General features: G+C 36.6%; 1 protein-coding gene across 1 annotated transcript; it reads right to left on the bottom strand.

Annotated features, from left to right (window-relative positions):
• Positions 1-9,556: 9,556 nt before the first annotated feature.
• On the bottom strand, positions 9,557-19,682 carry LOC139984135 (melatonin receptor type 1A-like). The gene is made up of 3 exons (XM_071997876.1): positions 19,188-19,682; positions 13,731-14,091; positions 9,557-12,425 (listed from the first exon to the last, which is right to left on the bottom strand). Exons 2-3 carry the CDS (start codon positions 14,054-14,056, stop codon positions 11,681-11,683), a joined length of 1,071 nt encoding a protein of 356 aa, XP_071853977.1. The 5' UTR covers positions 14,057-14,091; positions 19,188-19,682; the 3' UTR covers positions 9,557-11,680.
• Between the last annotated feature and the right edge of the window lie 424 nt (positions 19,683-20,106).

The following is a 20,106-nucleotide window of genomic DNA, read 5'->3' as shown; positions in this document are numbered from 1 at the left end:
CATGATCTAGTTTTTTGTGGCTTTCATGTTGAAGAGCATGAATGGAAGTACAAGTGGTGAGAAAATTGAGGGAATTTTAGACCCCTTTAGGCCTCCCAGGAGCAGCGTAGGAAAATTGTTTACTACTGAGTGAAGAGGTTTGTTTACAAGTGAGGAAAACTTCCGACTCGGATAGCAAAAAAATCTACACGGTCATGATACGGAAACTTGATAGTGCCATGAAAGGCCAACTTGTCAGCTATCCGGTGATGGGTAGCGTTTAGTTAGTGAAAACTTCTATCTAGACTTAGAGACCACATTACTTTTGTGATTTAGTGTGTAAGTCAATGGGCGTATGCTACCTTATAATCCAGTCCAAAAAGGACTCTTGCAAAAAAAATCGGGCGACTCCCAAGAATGTCCATGTGATCCAGGGCTCTCGGGTTCGATTATACAATTTAAATATGAACATGAAGGAAACAAAAAAACTTCAACACACAAATATTTCTGTGCAATTATCGAATATCTTCACCATACACTTGCAGTACATCATTGCCAATACAAGAAAAGTGACCTTGTGCTTGCCCAGCCTCTTGTAAATATATTTTAGATGGATATGTTTATTTTCCCTTCTTCAAAATCGATTCCTTTTGCCCCATTTGGTTTAGTTAGGTTACTTTCGAACCTCGGAATCTAGTCCATATCCCTGACTACACAATTTTACCTTCATTAAGAATTCTAGCATCAACAAGTGCATATGGATCATAAAACCCTTTCTCTCTAGACACGACTTCAATGGATTATATTACTTTCATTATTAGACTTCTTTGCAAGTTTTTTCTGTGCATGGTATTGGTCTGAAGTATTTGTTTTGTACATGTCAATATTAAAATCCACGTACTAACTTATTAAGGCACTCCATCAGCTTTTACTCTGCAAATATTTTCTCAACAGCACTGTGAATTATTCTATAATCTTGCTCTCCATGGGCGCCCTTTTGGAGGAAGTGTGAGGGGTGGAGGTAAGTTGCTTGCCCCCTGTGAAGTTTGGGGGTGGGGGGGGGGTTGCTTGCCTCCTATGACGTTTCTTCTGCGACCGTCCATGCTGCTAAAACCGAGAAAATAAAAAGTGAAAGAAAAATGAGATAATTCTCCAACATCCTAGATTCCAACGCTTATTTGAACTCATGGGTAGAGAAAGGGGGAATTAATTTTTTTTTAAGTCTAGTAAAGAAATAAATTTCTAATAGTATTACTGAAATAATTACTGTTCGTAAACACGGTTTGAAAAATTCTGATGACATTTTACTAGAGGCAGAAAAGTTCTATTCCAAGCTCTATAACTAAGGAAAACGGATTGTCTTCCTTCAACTCTTATCAAGGTTGGAATTATTCAACAGTCCGCACTTACTTTTGATCAGAGGGGCTGATTGCGGAGGTCGTTTGTCATTGCATGAATGCAGAACTCTGCACAAACAGCCAATACTCATAGCTATAGTACAGTAACTACTGTTCATGTTCCACAACCGTGCATCAGTAACTAGTGCGCTGTGTTCATAACACGGTAACATGTGTTACAGGTGGCACAGTAATTACTGAAAGTTTTTTCTTACTGCAGATTTGAAATTTAATTTTTGAAATTTTAAAAATAAATTTAAGAAAATTAAAATTAAAATTGTTTTTTTTTAAAATTACTGCCAATTTTCACCTGTCGGACTCGTAGTTCAACGTGTAATAGCTTCCCATTAATTACTGTGCCAACTGTAACACATATTACCGTGTTGTTAGCTATATGAGTATCGGGTGGCACAAAACACCCCGTTACTCAGCAAATATCGCTACAAAAGAAGCACATTTTGCGCTAACTCTTTCATAACTTTCTAAGTAGAGCACTCAGAAAACTCTTTCTTATGCCATTTTGAAGAATATTGTGTCTTCTTGACAATGATGTGTCGTTATTTATTATGCATGTGAACTAAACCCCGTACTTTTTAATCTGAAAAAGTAGAAACCAATTCGGAAAGCAGTGAACTCTTCAAAATGTCCCTATCTCTCAATGCTTACATATTGTGCTCGCTGGGAGTGTGATTGCGTAACCAATTTCTTTCCTATGCCAAAGAAAAGTTCGTTGACTCTTCTCTATAGTGATATAAACTTCGATTTGATTGGTCAATATTAAGGCTCGTACTTTTCACCAGCAAATCAAAAACATCTGTGAAGTCCTCCTTCACGCGGCTATAACACAGCACAGTGTGCAGTGCTCTCACAGCAATTTCGGAAACTGAAAACTGCAGCGCTTCCTGTGCGTATATAGCAGCATTTATTTCTCCGACAACGGGCCGTTTATTGAGCGAAAATTTCCATATGCAGCCACCCAAGCCGAAAAGGTGTGAGCTTATATTTGTTCTTAACGTTTAGCATATTATGCATTATATGCCAGGGTATTATAACACACTAACACGTGTTATGTTTTGGAAGCATGCGAGAGCTAGATATGTTAAAGATACAATACAGTAAATCGTAGTGGTATTATATTTTTTATTTATTTTAATTTTATATTTTATATATGTTTATGTTTTTATATATTTTTTTTAACACAGGCCGCAATAAAATGTGCCTCTGGCATAACACGTGTTATCATGTTATAACACAGATGCATATAAATGCGCAATATATTCAAATCGAAAACGCTATTATAAGCAACTGTACAATTCGGTTCGGGTGATGCAGCTTGTTACCTCCTAAAGTTCCACGTCTGTGTTATTTCCACATTTCTGTATAAATACCATGTAAACAAACCTTTTGTGATTTAATGAAAATAAAATCCAATACTTTGAACATAATAATTCTTTTGGTATTAGATGGCGCTATTTGTAAACAGGGGCGTAGCGAAGGGTTTTTTGTTGGGGGGGGTGTGGAGAATTTGATTTGCCGACGGATCTGGAAGTGGTGACTGAAATGGGGGAGGGGTCTAAGGGGAGGGGTGTCCCCTCCCCTTTGGAAAATTTTTAGTTTTGAAACGTCCTTAGATGCAATCTGGTGTATATTTTAAGTCAAATTTGAATTGCCGACGGATCTGGAAGTGGTGACTGAAATGGGGGAGGGGTCTAAGGGTAGGGGGTCTACCCCTTCCCCTTTGGAAAATTTTTAGTTTTGAAACTTCCTTAGATGCAATCTGGTGTATATTTTAAGTCAAATTTGATTTGCCGACGGATCTGGAAGTGGTGACTGAAATGGGGGAGGGGTCTAAGGGGAGGGGGTCTCCCCCTCCCCTTTGGAAAATTTTTAGTTTTGAAACGTCCTTAGATGCAATCTGGTGCATATTTAAGTCAAATTTGATTTGCCGACGGATCTGGAAATGGTGACTGAAATGGGGGAGGGGTCTAAGGGGAGGGGATGTCCCCCTGCCCTTTGGAAAATTTTTAGTTTTGAAACGTCCTTAGATGCAATCTGGTGCATATTTTAAGTCAAATTTGGCACGGAAAAAGCTCCTGTTCTCCTTTTCTCTATTCAGCTTTCCTTCTTTCTTCCCCTTCCGCTCTCTTCACCTTTTCTCCTTTTGCCGACAGACCCAAAATTTGCCGACAGCGACCAAATTATTGGTCGCTCGCTACGCCCCTGTTTGTAAATAGATATTAAATCTGTGAAAACTGGGATTTTATTAATTTTCTTTTAGAGTAAAACAAAAAACAAAAACAACTTTAAACCATTAGCATGCCAGCTGGTTAGTTAGTTTTCACCTTTGGTATAAAAAAAATAAGTTTTACCAGCCGGTGTGTGTTTAAGTTAAAACAACAATATATAAATATATATATTCAATTACATGTCATTTATACAAACGGAGGTTCAGTCCGCTGTATGGCATTAGAATGACCTGTTATATATGCATGCATTTGTAGGTAGTGTTGTTGGATGTAATCTGTTTTCCACAGAGAGCTTCCTCGGCATAATAGGTAGATATTCGAAGGGTTTGTTTTGCTTTCTTGGTGTATATATGTGAGGGTGGGGAGGTGAAGATAGAGAGAGAAGGGGGTGGTAGGTTTGAAAATTTCCGGCAATTACTCTGTATTTTGCACTATTTTCAATGACCCGTTATCTCCGAATGTCTTAATATAAGCAATACAGGAATGGATGTAAGAATGAGATGTAAGAGTGAGAGACTGGCGATATGACAGATGAAAGGTGGGTAATTAACAGAGAATGACTAAAAAAAAACAAGATAAACTTTGTCAAAATATCCGGTAAAACATCAATTAACAGAAGAAGAACATTTTTAAAGAAACATTTTGTAAATATCACGGGTAAAAAAGATATATATGGTATGTATTTCAAAAAAATTGTATTATTCACTCTGGCTTAACAAAACGCTAAATTTTAAATGTAAATTCTACACAATGGTTTTTTAGCTAATTTATAGCACCACACGCCAGCTTTGCAAGGGGCGAGAGAAAAACTGATGTGTTACGATTTTGATGACGGTGTGTGTTGATGAACTGCCTGTAGCTTGGCTCTGATCCCATGGCGGGTCATCAGTCTCAAATCGTGGGGAATCGACTTATACCGATTTAAATCGACATATACCAATTTCCTTCGACTTATACCAGTTTCCAGCAGCTTAAATTGACTTATACCGATTTAAACCCCACATATACCAGTTTAATTGGACATATCATCGATTTAAATCGACATATACCAGTTTAATTCGACATATCATCGATTTAAATCGACATATACCAGTTTAATTCGACATATCATCGATTTAAACTGGTAGATGTCGATTTAAATTGACATATACCGATTTATTTTACATATCATCGATTTAAATTGGTATATGTCGATTCCCCACGATTTGAGACTGATGGCCCGCCATGTGATCCAGGCCTGCATATAGTCATGGGAGTGCAGTGAACCTGTCGATGATGGAGGCGTTCGGTACCTTTGTGGTTTAGGTCGATATCGCCCATTAACAGGCTCACATCCACTTCTCCATCTGTGTATTTCATTGAAGCTAACGTTTATATTTACCTGCCCTTCAATCTGGTCATCCGTTCCTTAAGGCTGGCAAATCTGTCATAGTGATCCGTTTAATTCTTATTTACCTGAATTAACACCATGAATATTCACGTCAATATGTAGGATAACAGAGCAAGACATTGACCAAACTATATATTTACCGCCAGGGGCGGACTGGGTCTTAAAACCGGCCCGGGCATTTTTCACCTAGACCGGCCCATTATTCATTGATATGTTACTTACATAGTGATGGCCGTCCTGGGGGAGGGGTTTAAGGAGAGGGGGGTCCCCATTGAGAATTGTTTGAAGTTAAGGAATGCCTAAATGCAAAATGGTGCTATATTTCTCAATTTTGTAGGTTACAATAATCCTTTAAAAAAGACCCAAACATAATTTTCCAGAAGCAACACTTGATTAAACTGACAACAGTTAAAAACGTTAACAAAAATAGATAAAAATATATGTTTTAGACTGGATTTTATTTAGTTTTTCAAGCATTTCGTGACAACATGCTTGAAAAAAGGGACAAAACCTAAATAAATCTACTAAAACATATATGTTCAATAACACGATCACATGCCATGTCTACGAGAGTAGGAGCCTAGTACGCAGTTCGCTGCTTCTGGCAGCCACACCATCAATGATATTTTTAGTGTCAAGTTTGGTAAAGATCCTTTTTCCACAGACATCAACATGAACGCCTCAAGATGTTCTTGTGTCATTGTACTTCTCAATCGGTGTTTGATTCTCTTCAAGGCAGAGAAAGAACGTTCACATTGGTCACCGTACTTGTATATCTTGTCGTAAAAATATTAGCACTGACGGTTTGCCAATAGCACGTTCTTTTATTACGAACTAACAGACTAACTAACATGGTATATTTCTACACAGCCCGTCTGGTTTCTATTAACTACTGTGGAAATGCATGGGTTGAATATGTACCAGGCTCCTCAGCCCACCGGCCTACTGGGCCACCGGCCCACCGGACATTGCCCAAATGCCCGTGTGGCCAGTCCGCCACTGCTTATCGCTTGCCTAATTTGAAGGACATTTTGAAAGACCATATAGTTCTAATTACCACTTCAAAACACTGTTATGAGACATCAACCGATTAACAAAGCAGAGAACCTAGGCGTATAGTCGATGACATTTCTCATTTGCTTTCTTTTGCTTAAGTGCTATATCCGACCTTTTAGAGATAACAAACACACTTCCGTCCGAAAGTGGTTGTATTTTGTATTTTGTATTTTGCAGAGAGTAGTGAAAGCCTTTTTCTCGAGAACAATCTCGTGCACAGCACTTTGTATGTATTCTTGTATGGCAACAACAATGCATCAACTTATTTTTTTCATTTTACAAAATGTTATTCACGTAAGCACAAACGGGAAAGAAAAAATAAAGAAAATATTAAAATATTAAAATAATAATAATAATAAAATATAAAATATAATAAAAATAAATATAATATTAAAATATTAAAACGTTCATTTAAAAGTTTTGGTTAGGGTCGGTTCAGGGTTAGGGTTAGAAAAAAAGGTTAGGGTTAGATTAAATTTAGTGTGTAAGTCAATGTAACTGTCGACCTAAGGTATGATCCATAGTTATATATATATCTATATCTATATCTATCTATATATATATATATATATATATTTCTCATTTAATATTGCGTCTAGTTCTAGATTTTTTTGTACTAAACACTAGATTTTCAAAAATATTACGAGGGCCGGTTTGAATGCAAAAATCTCGAGGTCGGGAACGACTACAGGCAAGAAAGAAAACTGATTTTACCCAACTCGCCATAAGATGATTGTTTCTCATGTTTTTTTTTAATGACGGCATTACTTGTTTATGACAGGTAAGATGGTTCGGGTTGCAGCTTGTTAACAGAAGGAATTGAATTTACCTCCGATCAAATGAGACAGCGCTAAGGAAAAGGTTAATTTGAATATGTTGCGACTACATGAGTAGCTTAATTTTAAAATTAATAAAAAAAATATAAAGTACACCAGCCTTCGCTCCAGTTGATTAGATTACTGAATAAGACCGACTCGTTACGAACAATCGAGCTAATTTGCCTCGATAATCAAATTAGTTGATGTTTTTGTTCAAGACGAAACCAACTTAACGAGGCGTAGGCTGAGTCATGATTTATTATCTATATGAGACTTATAAAAATGTATAAATGCATTTTGGAACTGTGTTGGTGATTTCTAACACCGAAGAACGGCTTGGACGACGAGTATATATATATATATATATACATATATATATATATATATATACATATATATGTATATATATATATATATATATATATAATATATATATATATATATATATATATATATATATATATATATATATTTCATTTGAGGATTAATTATTCTAGCCTATATATGCAGGATATCTGTTGACTCGTAATAACGGTATTGAACAGCTATTCGTTGCCTGCACCACCCAATGTGCATAGCTTAATCAGTGTGTACTGTGAATAAGAGACAACCATTAATCAATATATAAACTGAAGTCTGTTATAACACCGTAACACATGTTAGACCTGTTAGCACATGCTACAGTGGAAAAACAAATACTGACAAACGAATACGTTACTCAAAGGCTGTTTCAACTAACGAGGCTGGTTAGCAGTCTATGTTTGACTAGTAAGTATGCCTTGTAAAGATGGTTCAAATTGCATATTTTAAGCGTTTTGAAGTAAAGTTTTATCCATTTTCTGTAAAAATGTGCACGAAGAAATCAATGGCGAAACGATTAGTGTAGTCTGTTTAGTCAACTCAATCATTATGTTTAGGCTTGTGTGTTTAGTATTGTCTGTTTGTAAGTCCTTCTCAATAGCAACTGGTCATAAATGTAAGACATGTTAAGAAATTATAACCCACATTATTCTTTGACTGATAAACGGGGTAACCAACGTTACTAGTTTTATCTGATAAAGCCATTAGAACCAGGTGCCTACAGTGAGTATATTGAAATTTTGAAATTTTGCTTTATATGCTTTATATCTTAAATATGATATTTGCGTTATTCAACCACACAATATATATGAAGGAAGAAGAAGAAGAAGAAATCCGAAATTCTTTGCTGTATACTAACTCCCCACTCGTGCTACCTTTGAAGATTTGATGATAGGATACTAACTTTATGGAACGCGGACAGGCTATGTTGCTTAATTCAAACTAATATTTGTGACTTCATTATCTGTATAGTTCAATGGTTAAATGCATGGTTCAAGTTCAGATTTAACGAAACTATGACCTTGAACGTCTAATCTTTCTTTAAGTTGAATATTAATGAATTCTATGATTTTATAAAAAAAAAGCATGCAATTAAATAAAACAAAAAACACTTAAAGTATTAACATAGAGATTACTTTTAGTCCACGATGAATGAAGAAGTGATCCAATTTCTCCCTGCAGTTGAAGTGCTACATGGAGGAGGTTAAAAATGAATTAAGCAAATTTATGTAGGTAAGCTGATTTTCTATTTCACTTAATTTTGACAAAAAGAGGAAGAAATTTAAAAGAAAGAAAGAAGAATTCGAGTAACAGAGCTTATATGCTGCATGTTTACGTAATATTGCCTAGTCCGTAGCTCGTTTGCGATGTTTTTCTTAATCTTTATAGATTGATTGCAAATTCGTCTAATCCCCAAGTAATCCGTGTGTGGTTACTTTGGATCTGCTATATCCCGTGTTAAAAGGAAACGAAAGTTGATTTTGAATGGACGATACACAAGAATGCATTATTGACTTAGATCTGAATTTAAGTTTTGACAGAATTAAGTAGGGTTGAAAAGTTACTGTAAGTAATTCTTTTGCAAGAAGAATTGATAACAAGGTTAGTCAAATAGGCTGATGTGTAATAACGAGGAAAAACCATCGGTGTATATATAAATCTTGACCGACTTCTACAATGAGGAGACGCACGCGCGTGCGCGCAATATAATGAGACGTATAAACCATGGAGGGTCACGTGACTTGCTGCTTAGCACTGAACTCTTATAGTACTCATTACATGTGAAGTCTATAACACCTAATGTCCTGATTTATTTTGAAGTAGGTATAAAAATCTAAGTCAAGTTCTAATATACGGTATTACAGAAAAGTTATCGTAAGTGAATGATTTGCGATTTGCTAAATTTATTAAAATTTAAACGAGTTATATGATTTCAAAACTATAATACTACAAAATAAACGCAAAAAAGTGGGAATACTTTGCGCATGCGCATCGTGGTAGTTTCATCCGTTGCTGAGATGCGAAATTGTGAATTTTATTTGATTTAATTGTGATAAGTGATTACTTAATATCCTGTAATGTCACAAATCGACAAACGCATCAAACTGATTATATCTCATTTTTTTTTCAGCTGATGTAACTTAGATGTTTGACAATGAAAATCAGGATGAATATACAAACAAAAACCTGGTAACATTCAGAAAAGGGGTTGTTACATTACAGGAGACATAAACACAACCATAACACAACCATAAACACAACACAAACATAAACACAACCAAAGTCAAAGAGTGACATAGACAACTGTCATGAACAACGGCCACAAAGAGCCAAGAACATTTTTATTCCATCATATATATTGAATGTTTCTTCACACACGAGGTTTTTAAGACTTCATCAAGTCTAAATAAGACATCATTCTTATTTTTTTACAATTTTATTTCCTGGAAAGGAGATGGATTTTGAAAATTACTGAAGCACTTAGCATGACCATTATGACGGGATTGATGTGATGACAGCGTCGACACACTGTTATCATTTTACTATGAATATGTAAAATGAAAAACACAGAGAAAGATGAAATTGTTCAGCTATGACAGCTCCCAGACACGACTTTTCAATTAAGATGTCTCCCAAATGGAACAATATTTCTCTTTAGCTATTTCGAGGAATTTTTTTCACAGAGATCTCAGTCAAAGAAGCGAAATATGATGTGTTTTTTTTTGGATTATGTCTCTTTTTAACAATTTGTTTTCACAGTAGTCGAAATATTGAACAGCGGTCGAGTTAATCGAATCCGGTCTCGTTCGGGCAAGGCTTCAGTGTGCGGTCACCTTCTAGATTGTTTTTCGATAAAATATACATTACACAAGACCATTGATTCTTACATTTCTACACCAAACTGAACAAAGTTGAATAGACAAAAATTTGTGCAAAATTATAACAAATTTAAGAAACATAATAGAGATAAAACACTGTTTGTGCACCAATAAATAATTGCACGTGAATTCATATGATATGGCTCATATCACATGAAATAATGTTCTTCTTTATGCTTTAATCATAAAATATAAACATACATGGAGCAAACATATATTTTTTGTCCACAAAGTAATATTACAGAATATTGAGAACGTGAAATTAATATGCAAGGTACTATACAGTCACTCGATAGAGTACTAGAAGCCCATCGCAGTCACTAGAAATAGCAGAAATAGCAGAATGTACACACTAAATGTTTGACTAGACTGAAAATTAAGCCGAGAAAAGATATAGGGATCATGATTAATCAGGAACATGCACAGCTCAGTTAGTAAAAAAAACAAAACAATGAACACCTCGAGTGGATAAACGCGATGGCATACGTAGTAATGAAAACCAAGCAGTATCTACGAGATTGTGGATTCGATCGCTGCTCCACCACAGTGAGATGGAGTTTTCATCTAGGAGAAATTCACTATTTATCCCTTCTGAAATGATCTTCGAAATTGTCAAAACAAACCCAAAAAATAACAAAAATCGAAATTGAGGTAAAACCATAAATTGGATAACCACCCTACGTGGAGTATAAGTTACAAGCGATTCGGCCTCTCCCAAATAAACAGTGTGAAATTCCAGGTCAGTTATGTCTCCTTTTACAAGCTTAAATCATGAGTAACTGGTTCAAATTATGTTGATTTATCTATTGGTAAAACAAACATTGAACCCTGCGCAAATGGTGCTAATTTATTACGATACTTGCGTTGTCATGAGCCAAATATTTATTGCCCGGAATTTCTACAAAACAAACCTGTTCGAGTTATTTTGAATACTCCGGTTAAGATACTCACATAAAACCGTTCTAAATATATAATAATTGACACTACGAAGTGTTTTTGATATTTCAAAACAATTCAGTTTTATCAAAGTTTAGGATTAATAGGGTGAACCCTACAATTTTCCAATAATTATCGTACGAATCTGACCACCACTGAAATATCGCGATGCCTCTTTTTTTTTTTTTTTACAAACATTGGAATGTGAAATAACTTAGATATCAACATAACTGTATTCTTGTCTATAACATGTAGTTATTTAAAGATTATCATTATTACTAGTTGCATATTTTGGTACTAACACTATTTAATCAGTTTTACCATTAAACCATTCTTAAATTTAAGTGAGTACTAGCGCTTTTGACTGACAAATATATCTTTATATAATAATTGCTACATTGTCCAATGGTTATAATTTCGATCAATCAATAAGCAGCAGTACAGGCACTAGTGTATTAAAAGTTTTGATAGGGATATGTACAACTATTGAACACAGAATATAGTTCATCTTTAAGTTTCTCTCTTTTCCCCTTAAAAAATTAACTGAGTATTTCTACTCAAGACATTCGACAAAGGTCGTTTTAATTTCCTACTTTTCTTCCATTTGCCATCACTTTGATCATTGTCGTACAGTATTTTGAGCAGCATGACCACGTTTCAGGACCCTGGCTGAGACCGTCGAGGACCCTGTCGACGAACTGAAGTTGTCATGATCAAGAGATTTCGATCCCAACTGGTAACATATCATGCATAAAGTGACTTTAAGAAATTGTGCATACCCCTTTCTGAACATTTTGTTAGTAGCTGCGTACAGGATGCTGTTAACGCAGCTGTTGAGATGCGCTAAGACCACGGTGAATACGTACAACGCCCTTGGCCATTGGCCTTGATAGTCGAAGAAGACAACGACGGAGTACGGTGACCACATAGTAAAAAACACAACCATTATAATCATGATGGATCTTAATAGTCGTCTGTCGGAGTCCTTTATACCTTTCGGTTGTCCATCTTGCTTCGATATTCGTTCCACGTCCTTTTTGATGGCTCGCGCATACCTGAAGATGGTCGTGTAGCTGAATATTACCGCCACGAGAGGAATCAGAAAGCCAGTGATTATGAAGAATATGGTATACGAGTAGGACTTCATGTAGTCGTAGGTACAGAGCATAACCCTAGCATCGAAAGAGTGTGCTCCCCATCCGAATAGGTTCGGCATATCGATACAGAAACATATGGTCCACATCAAAGGTATTATAGCCATCATAGTATAGCGGTTGAATATCCGTGGATAATACAGCCTGTGGCATATGGCAACGTAACGGTTCAGGCTAATGGCGGCTACACTCCACAATGAACACGAACAACTGTGAAAAACAAATGAAGGTATGGCAAAAAAACGTTTTCTTTTGGGTGGGGTGGGGTGGAGATGGGGGTAGGGGTGGGGAGGGGCTAATCCTTGGTGTAAACAGGGATGTGAAATGGGCGAGGTGTTGGACCCTGCTTTCTGTATTCATTATATGGAAAAGTATTTGTACTAGTTGCAATTGTTAAAAGATGATTTTTGGCAATTTGAAAGGGGTGCCTAACCACCCCGCCAAGTTGCTGGGATGGACGGTCCTTGCCTTTTTGGCTCTTTTGTCAGATTTGTTTTTTTCAAATGTATGGAAACAGATGTTATGAAAATAAGAATATTTTAGAAAGACAAAAAATCTTGAACTCGCAGTAAATTTGATTTTCAGTTAGCACACACGCAATTCTTTTTATCCGATGATGTCTGAAAATAAAACGACAGAGCAATGAACTTCAGCCAAAGCAAAACCGAGATTCAATTCAAATAATGGAGACAAACGTAAAACCTTAACGTAAATGATAAAGATTACCACGATGATAACGAAATCTTCTATGATAAAGATGACGATGACGAATGAAGATGACAATGACGAATGAAGTTGGCAGTAACGTTGACGCTGACGGTAGGGATAAGCAATGTTCATATCAAAGAAGGTTACAGTTGCGATGGCGGTAGAGACGGCGATAACAATCACGACGTTGAAAGTGGTAGAGAACATGGCGATAACAGTTTTAATGGCGATTAAAAGAACAATGATAACGACAGACACAATGGCGATAACAATGGCGATAACAATGGCGATTAAATGGACATTGACAGAGATAATGACGATGATAATGACGGTGGCAATGACGATGGATAGCACAGTGACAATGACTGATGATCGACAATGGAATTGGTAATAGTGATGAAAATTCAAATGATAATATCCATGGCAATGGTGATGACACTTGCAACGAATATGGAAAACAATAATGACAATGACGACAATCGTGGTGAAAAAAAAATGACAATGGCCGCTACGGCGATGACAATGAAAAGGACAATGGCTATGACGACAAGCATATAATGGTAATGGCATGACAATGAAAATGACAATGGCTATTACAATGACCAAAAGTAAAACAATGATGATGAAGATAAATCAAAGACCATTAATTAAGAATATTAGGTATAACGCTAACGCTAACGGAAGCACTACCCAAATCCGCTTAAATATTTCACCTGCGCTTCAATAGCTAAATAGACAAATTTACGAGGGTATTGAATTTAAATGGTGAGACGGCAATGAGGTATTGCAAAAAAAGTCTGTTCTTACCTGGTTATGCAAACAATTCCTATCAATTCACACAAGAATGGTTTCTTGTGAAAGTATTCTCCATGAGTCAAAACGCCAATGATTCCAAAGTAGTTGATGAACGCCGAGACAAACAAATCGGCAACTGCTAGATTGACGATAAAAGCGTTACCTAGGCGTCTCAGAGGTTTATATGCAAACACAGATCCTATCACCAAGGTATTACCGATAACCCCGACTGTACTCAATAAGATGGTGACGACCAGAAGGCAAGAGTTTACAACAACGTCTGTTGAAAATGGGTTGAAGAAAACTTCCTCTGTAGGCAAAATTTCAGAACTATCCATAGTGTCTAATCGTCTTCAGTGTTGGGCAGCTCACTCTGAAACACAAAAATTGAAATCTTTCCAAGTTTATAAAAGGACGATGTGTGTTTTGCTTCTACTGTAAATTTCTTTTAAGTTTACTTTGTGTGTATCCTGGATAGCCTGTAAGTTTCATAATTTATTAATATCTGCTCATCACGGTAGAATAGCTATAATATAAAATTAATTTCTTTGATCGTTTCAAAGTAATAATCCCTTCTCTTCACATGAATGTAGGTTACTTTTCACTCCATTAAGCTAAGATAAGAAATGAAAGTAGAGCGATCTGTCTTGTCAAATCATAATAATAAGAATGACTTACTCGCTAATTTGAATTCTTGTCAGTTATTTAGCTTACTAATAATAGTAATAGCTCTTTTAATTTAATGTAAGTATTAAGGATATCTCATATATATGTTGAGTGGTTTTAAATATAGTTTGGGCGTATGTGTGTCTCTGTTACAAGAAACGTGAACACAGTGCATTGCACACATTACAAACAGGAAATTACAAACAGGAAACAATAAACAGGAAATAAGTTTGAATGTTACCGTAAAATACAGTAAAAATGGACAGTTTCATTCGAATTCAGAAATTTGAAAGCGTACAGAGAACATGGAGCTCTGAATTGCAATGTACATGCGGTCTACGGTTTGCTTTCAAAAGTGGTGGGGAGGTGTATTGGAGGGGACGTTGTTACTGCAATAGAGTCTTACTGACTGCAATCCTTCTGATGGTGGGAAAAATACCGCCTTTGGCCAATGTTAGTGCACTGCACTAAAAGGCCTTATAAGCTTTGCTAATGTGTATCGCAGAAAGAATGCTTATGCAAGTGAATCGGCAATTTTAATTGTTTCTGTGGTAATGTAGGTTATAAATAAAACTTAAGGAGAAACTAAGAGATAGAAAAAGAAAAAGAGAAAGTGAACTTCTTTCATGAGTGTTCTGTAAGGACCCAACCACTCACCCAATAAGGGAAGGTGGTGTGGGGGTGGGGGCGAAACGCATTAGTGTTTACCTGTAAAAACATCAGAGGTCACTAACCGTCACCAAACATGGTTTCAAGCCAAGGAAAGTCTGATCAGATATTAGCCCTGATCAAACTTAAAAGAGGACAAAGATTTTATTCGCAACAGGGAGTTCCAATTTTCGATACCGATCAACTGTCAGCAAGACATATTGAAGTTCCGGGAGGTTGAAGTTGCAATGGGAAGAGATTTGACGGTGTATAAGTCTGATCAGATATTAGCCCTGATCAAACTTAAAAGAGGACAAAGATTTTATTCGCAACAGGGAGTTCCGATTTTCGATACCGATCAACTGTCAGCAAGACATATTAAAGTTCCGGGAGGTTGAAGTTGCGATGGGAAGAGATTTGACGGTGTATAAGACGTAGAGGGTAGAGGGAGTGTGGTGGTAGTGGTGGGCGTGTGTGTGTGGTTAGAAGGTAATTATCCAATATATCTATCACTTTGATTTGTCTTCAAGCAGAACTTTTAAGTAATAAGAGTTAACAAGTTGAAGTTTTACAGTCAAGGCCTTCTCATACGACTTAACATCATAATACCTTGTCATTGGTATCTTGTCACACCCCGCACACACCAAAGTTTCCATAATTTAAACAATCCCTCCTGGGACAATACAGTGCACCATATTGACGTGCCCCTGGGTCACCGGCGCAGGCAACTGCATTTACAAGTCCCCATTTATACATCTGTGCGAAAGAAAGGCAATGGAGATAAGTGCCTTGCCCAATTAGGACACAACGTACCGATCTGGCACAGACTCGAACCTGCAAACCTTAAGATCACAAGTCCACTTAACCACTTGACTGCATCGCTCTCGTGGGCGTGGAGTGTGGAGTATACAATGTGGAGGATACACTGTGGGTTATAACAATTAACATGAAACTAGACATTTCGAATACGGTAATCGGTAACCATTATATCTGCGAGTTTGTTACTGAGGACTTTGTAAGACAGGCTTCAGTGACCATCTACAAACTGAACTAATAAGATTGACTGCAAGGGCGTAGGAACCGGGGGGGGGGCTGGGGGCGCCAGCCCCCAGCGAAAAATATGGGGGCGGAAGTATCATTTCGCCCCCCGCTTCGCTCCCCTTAGACCCCTCCCCCAGGCCGGCCATCAGTCTTCAGCCCCCCTCAAAAGTACCTTCCTACGCAACTGAGATTGAGGCTCGAACCAAACGGGGGAAAGAAAAAGATATCAGTGTTTTAATCGATACTGTAAAAGTCAACAGTTATCGGACCTTGCCAACAGAGACCGGTTAATTTATACTGCTCAAGATTAAGGCCATAGTATGGTGGTTCGTGGCTTTCCATTGAAGATCCTAGGTATATGGCCTAAACGTTTGCTGACCGCTGGTCTATGGGATGCTTGTCATTTTGTAAAATCAAACTACAAAATTACTTCGATGTAATGCAAATCGGGTGTAGTTGATAACTTCACATGAAGCAAGATCTATAGAGTTGAGGATGCATATCATTCTTTTGTTTTGTGCAAATTAATACGTGAAAGACAAAACAATTCATACCCAAGGCTAGTATACACAGGGCACTGCAGAATTTCTTAAATAGACACATATTTGGATCATGATGATATAAATATACAATGGTTTACTACATTTTGCTATGATTGTTGTTCAAATTACGTCTTGTTAGGTTTACAATTTAAAACTGATTTGCTATCGCCGACTGAGTTCAAAGTTATTTTAACTAACTTGCGTGGTATAAGCTGCCAAACATTAAGTTCCTTATAATGAATCAACGAACAAGTGTATCTTACAGGTTTGGGGACTATGTACAGAATATATGTTTATAGTATACCTTCTATTCAATAAAGTACGAAAACTACAGCTCGTAACGCTTATGTCGTGGATGTGACTAATTTACAACAGTTGTTTTAAAATTCTGATTGTGACTTAATCTTCATCAAAGGTTGATGGTCATGGCATCTTCAAAAGATACTTCACATTCAACGAAGAAGGACCGATTTGCCGTTTCAAGTGCATTCAAAGATACACGATGGTAGATATACACATACTCATTTGTATTGGATTGTGCTGGTAGACGCTCCTTGAAACCAAGTTGAACAAACAGAAACAGTAGGCGAGTAGATCAATTCCTCCGTCGACCTTACAATCCAAACCCAAGCAGATTAAAATATTTCCCAACAATAAACTTTGGATAACGAGAAAGGTAACATACGTCCTTAACAAGGAGAAGAGGCTTTTCGGCAGGGGGGGGGGGTGGGTGGGAGGGGGGGGGGGTGCGGGAAGAGGAGAGGATCGAGTCGGACTGAAACATGTACAGTCTGAACTCAAAAGGGTCATTCGAGTGGAGAAAGCATCATATACAGGGATAAAATGTAGGACTTCTTACATGAAATAATATGAATCGGGTCCGGGAAGGCATGTGTTTGATGAGTGGGTTATAGTAATAAATCTAATTGTTGCCAGTTACACAGAATAAGTACAAACTAGGCAAGTCAATTAAATTTATTTTTACAACCGTTTTGATCAACATGATTGTTTTTCAGCTGAATCTGACAATTTACAACAGCAGCTGTTTTCAAATTCTGATTGTGACGTAACCGTTACAGTTAGCGAGGTTCGTCGCTATTACTCTAGGCTGCTCTCATCAAAGGCTGATAGACCAGATAAGCTTTCACCACTGGGTTTTAAACAATGTGAAAACTTCAATTAGCCAATATTTGTTACGCTTCTTTTCAATCAGTTATTTCAACCTCGTGCTATACCTACTTTATGGAAGCAGTCCTATATTGTACCAGTACCCAGAATTAGTGAAATATTCTGTTTAAACGACTTGTGCCCTGTTGCCCTAACTGCGGTGCCAATAAAAGTCTGCAAACGTTTATTTTTAGAACATATTAAACCATTCGTTGTACCCTTTTTTAGATCCTCTTCAGTTTGCGTACCAATCAAGTCGTATTTTACGAAGACACCGTCCTCGTAATCCTGGAAAGGTTATATTCTCATTTAGAACATTCTTGCAGAGGGAATTATGCTCGTGTCATCAGCTCTCAATACCGTAAAGCCTCATATTGACAATATGAATGTTCCAATTAGCCTAATTTATTGGATCATGGACTACCTTACAAACATAACTAAATTTGTAAAATTTAGCCTAACTTGCAGTTCTGATATAATTTGGTCAAATACGGGAGCCTCTATAAGGGGACGGTTCTAGCACCGTTTCATTTGACATTATTTAAGTATGATAACAAAAGTTCAGAAGAACGGCCGGGTGCTCACTCATAAGATCTGCTGTTGACACCGCTAAGATTGGCTTGATGAATGGTAATTATGACAATGCATATATCTTAGCCAGCTGCAATCTTTTGTAGCTTATTGTGATTTAAAGTTTCTTAAACCGAATGTTTCTAAGACTGAAGAATTGTTAATTGACCTCCGTCGCAACACTTTAGGGAAGTAAACGCACCCCATTCATTATAACTGCAGTGCAGTCGTGTTGAAATTTTGAAGCCATTGAAAGTATAGATTGAACCAAACACAGTATATTTTTCTTGTTAAACATGAATATGATTTATACTGAATTAAGGTGTGCTTTTAAAGCATGCATGGACGCTACCAATTACTCACGAAAATCTTTCTATTTAATGGAAAGTTCCTAAAATGTGTGAATTAATATATAAAAAAAAACCAGTCGGTAAGCTGGGTAAAATATTTCGAACGAGGGGAGAAAAAAAACCCAACTTTTTATTAATGCAAAGTACGTCTTTCTACTCTCGGTAATAACACACCTTTTATTATCAAATCGGATATACGGAGATGTTATGCTAGATATTTCTGATCACATTAATTTAAAGTCGAAATAAGCAATTGAGAATAAAAAAATTACAAAATTTACAAATTGACATATACAAAACCAACAACTAATATGTGACAACACCAACACGACATCTACAAAAGATGTATTTATTAAGATTTAATAATGGTTTGTACAAAACTTCCATATAGAAGAGAAACCTTATTGCATAACGATATCTTATTTTTATTAGTTTATAACTATATATGTCACATAAAGATATAAAAGATATGGAATAGTACTCACTTTTTTCTGCTTACCGACGTTGTCCAAATACAAGTAAATACTATATCACTTTATGATCGATTTGTGATAAACATTTGTGAAGAAACTAAGTAACGGTCCATATAGCTTTCATTAAACATATCTATAAATGAGACGCCCCTTTTCCAGACCAAGAAAATAATATTTCTTGAACGCGTTGCAAAATTTTCAGAAGAATATGAGAGACACAGATCCGAAACTCGGCACTTTCTCTCACCCAATAGTATAGTACCTGAAACACTTTCCTGTAATCTGCCTTTTCCCTACAAAGGCTTTCGCACAACTGAAAATATCCAACACAAAAACGGTTTAGATTTTCACAGAATATACCTGGATTATCATCGATTTCTCAAGCCTTTAACTCAACATTTGACGCAACAGAACCCTTAACCATATGTGACGCACATAATCAGATAAAAAGCGGGTTCTAATTAGAGTTTATTAAAAAGATTACATCTGTAAATGCGTGGCATTAGGTTGAAGCCGTGTGGGATATTAAAGCTTAGTCAATGCACTTATTGGATGGAAACAAGATTGGAATCGTCCATTATTTATGGCCAATAAGAAACTTCTTAAGCTGTGATGAAGAAAAATGAACGAATCTTCTTCACTTTTGGGGAAGATTAAGTCTAATTTTTCTAAACTATTTATGAATATTCATATTGTATGAAAGATCGGGGTCTTTCAGAAAACCACAAAAGGTACTAGAATATTGCAAAGATTTTTTTTATAACAATGGTTTCCATACTTCCATTTGCTACAATATGAAGATCTGTTGTAGGGTTAGGGTTAGGGTTAGGGGTTAGGGTTAGGGGTTAGGGTTAGGGGTTAGGGGTTAGGGTTAGGGGTTAGGGTTAGGGGTTAGGGTTAGGGTTAGGGGTAGGGGTTAGGGTTACAACGG

This window comes from Apostichopus japonicus, chromosome 17, assembly GCF_037975245.1.
Source record: "Apostichopus japonicus isolate 1M-3 chromosome 17, ASM3797524v1, whole genome shotgun sequence".
Taxonomy (NCBI): domain Eukaryota; kingdom Metazoa; phylum Echinodermata; class Holothuroidea; order Aspidochirotida; family Stichopodidae; genus Apostichopus; species Apostichopus japonicus.
Note: the sequence above shows the minus strand (reverse complement) of the source record. Positions and strands in the feature narration are given on the sequence as shown.

Bases quoted from the DNA above. Each gene is read 5' to 3' on its own strand.
- LOC139984135 (XM_071997876.1), bottom strand. From the start codon at position 14,056: ATGGATAGTTCTGAAATTTTGCCTACAGAGGAAGTTTTCTTCAACCCA. The intron at 12,426-13,730 runs GTAAGAACAGAC...TGTTTTTCACAG, and splicing joins GGAATTGTTTGCATAACCAG to TTGTTCGTGTTCATTGTGGA.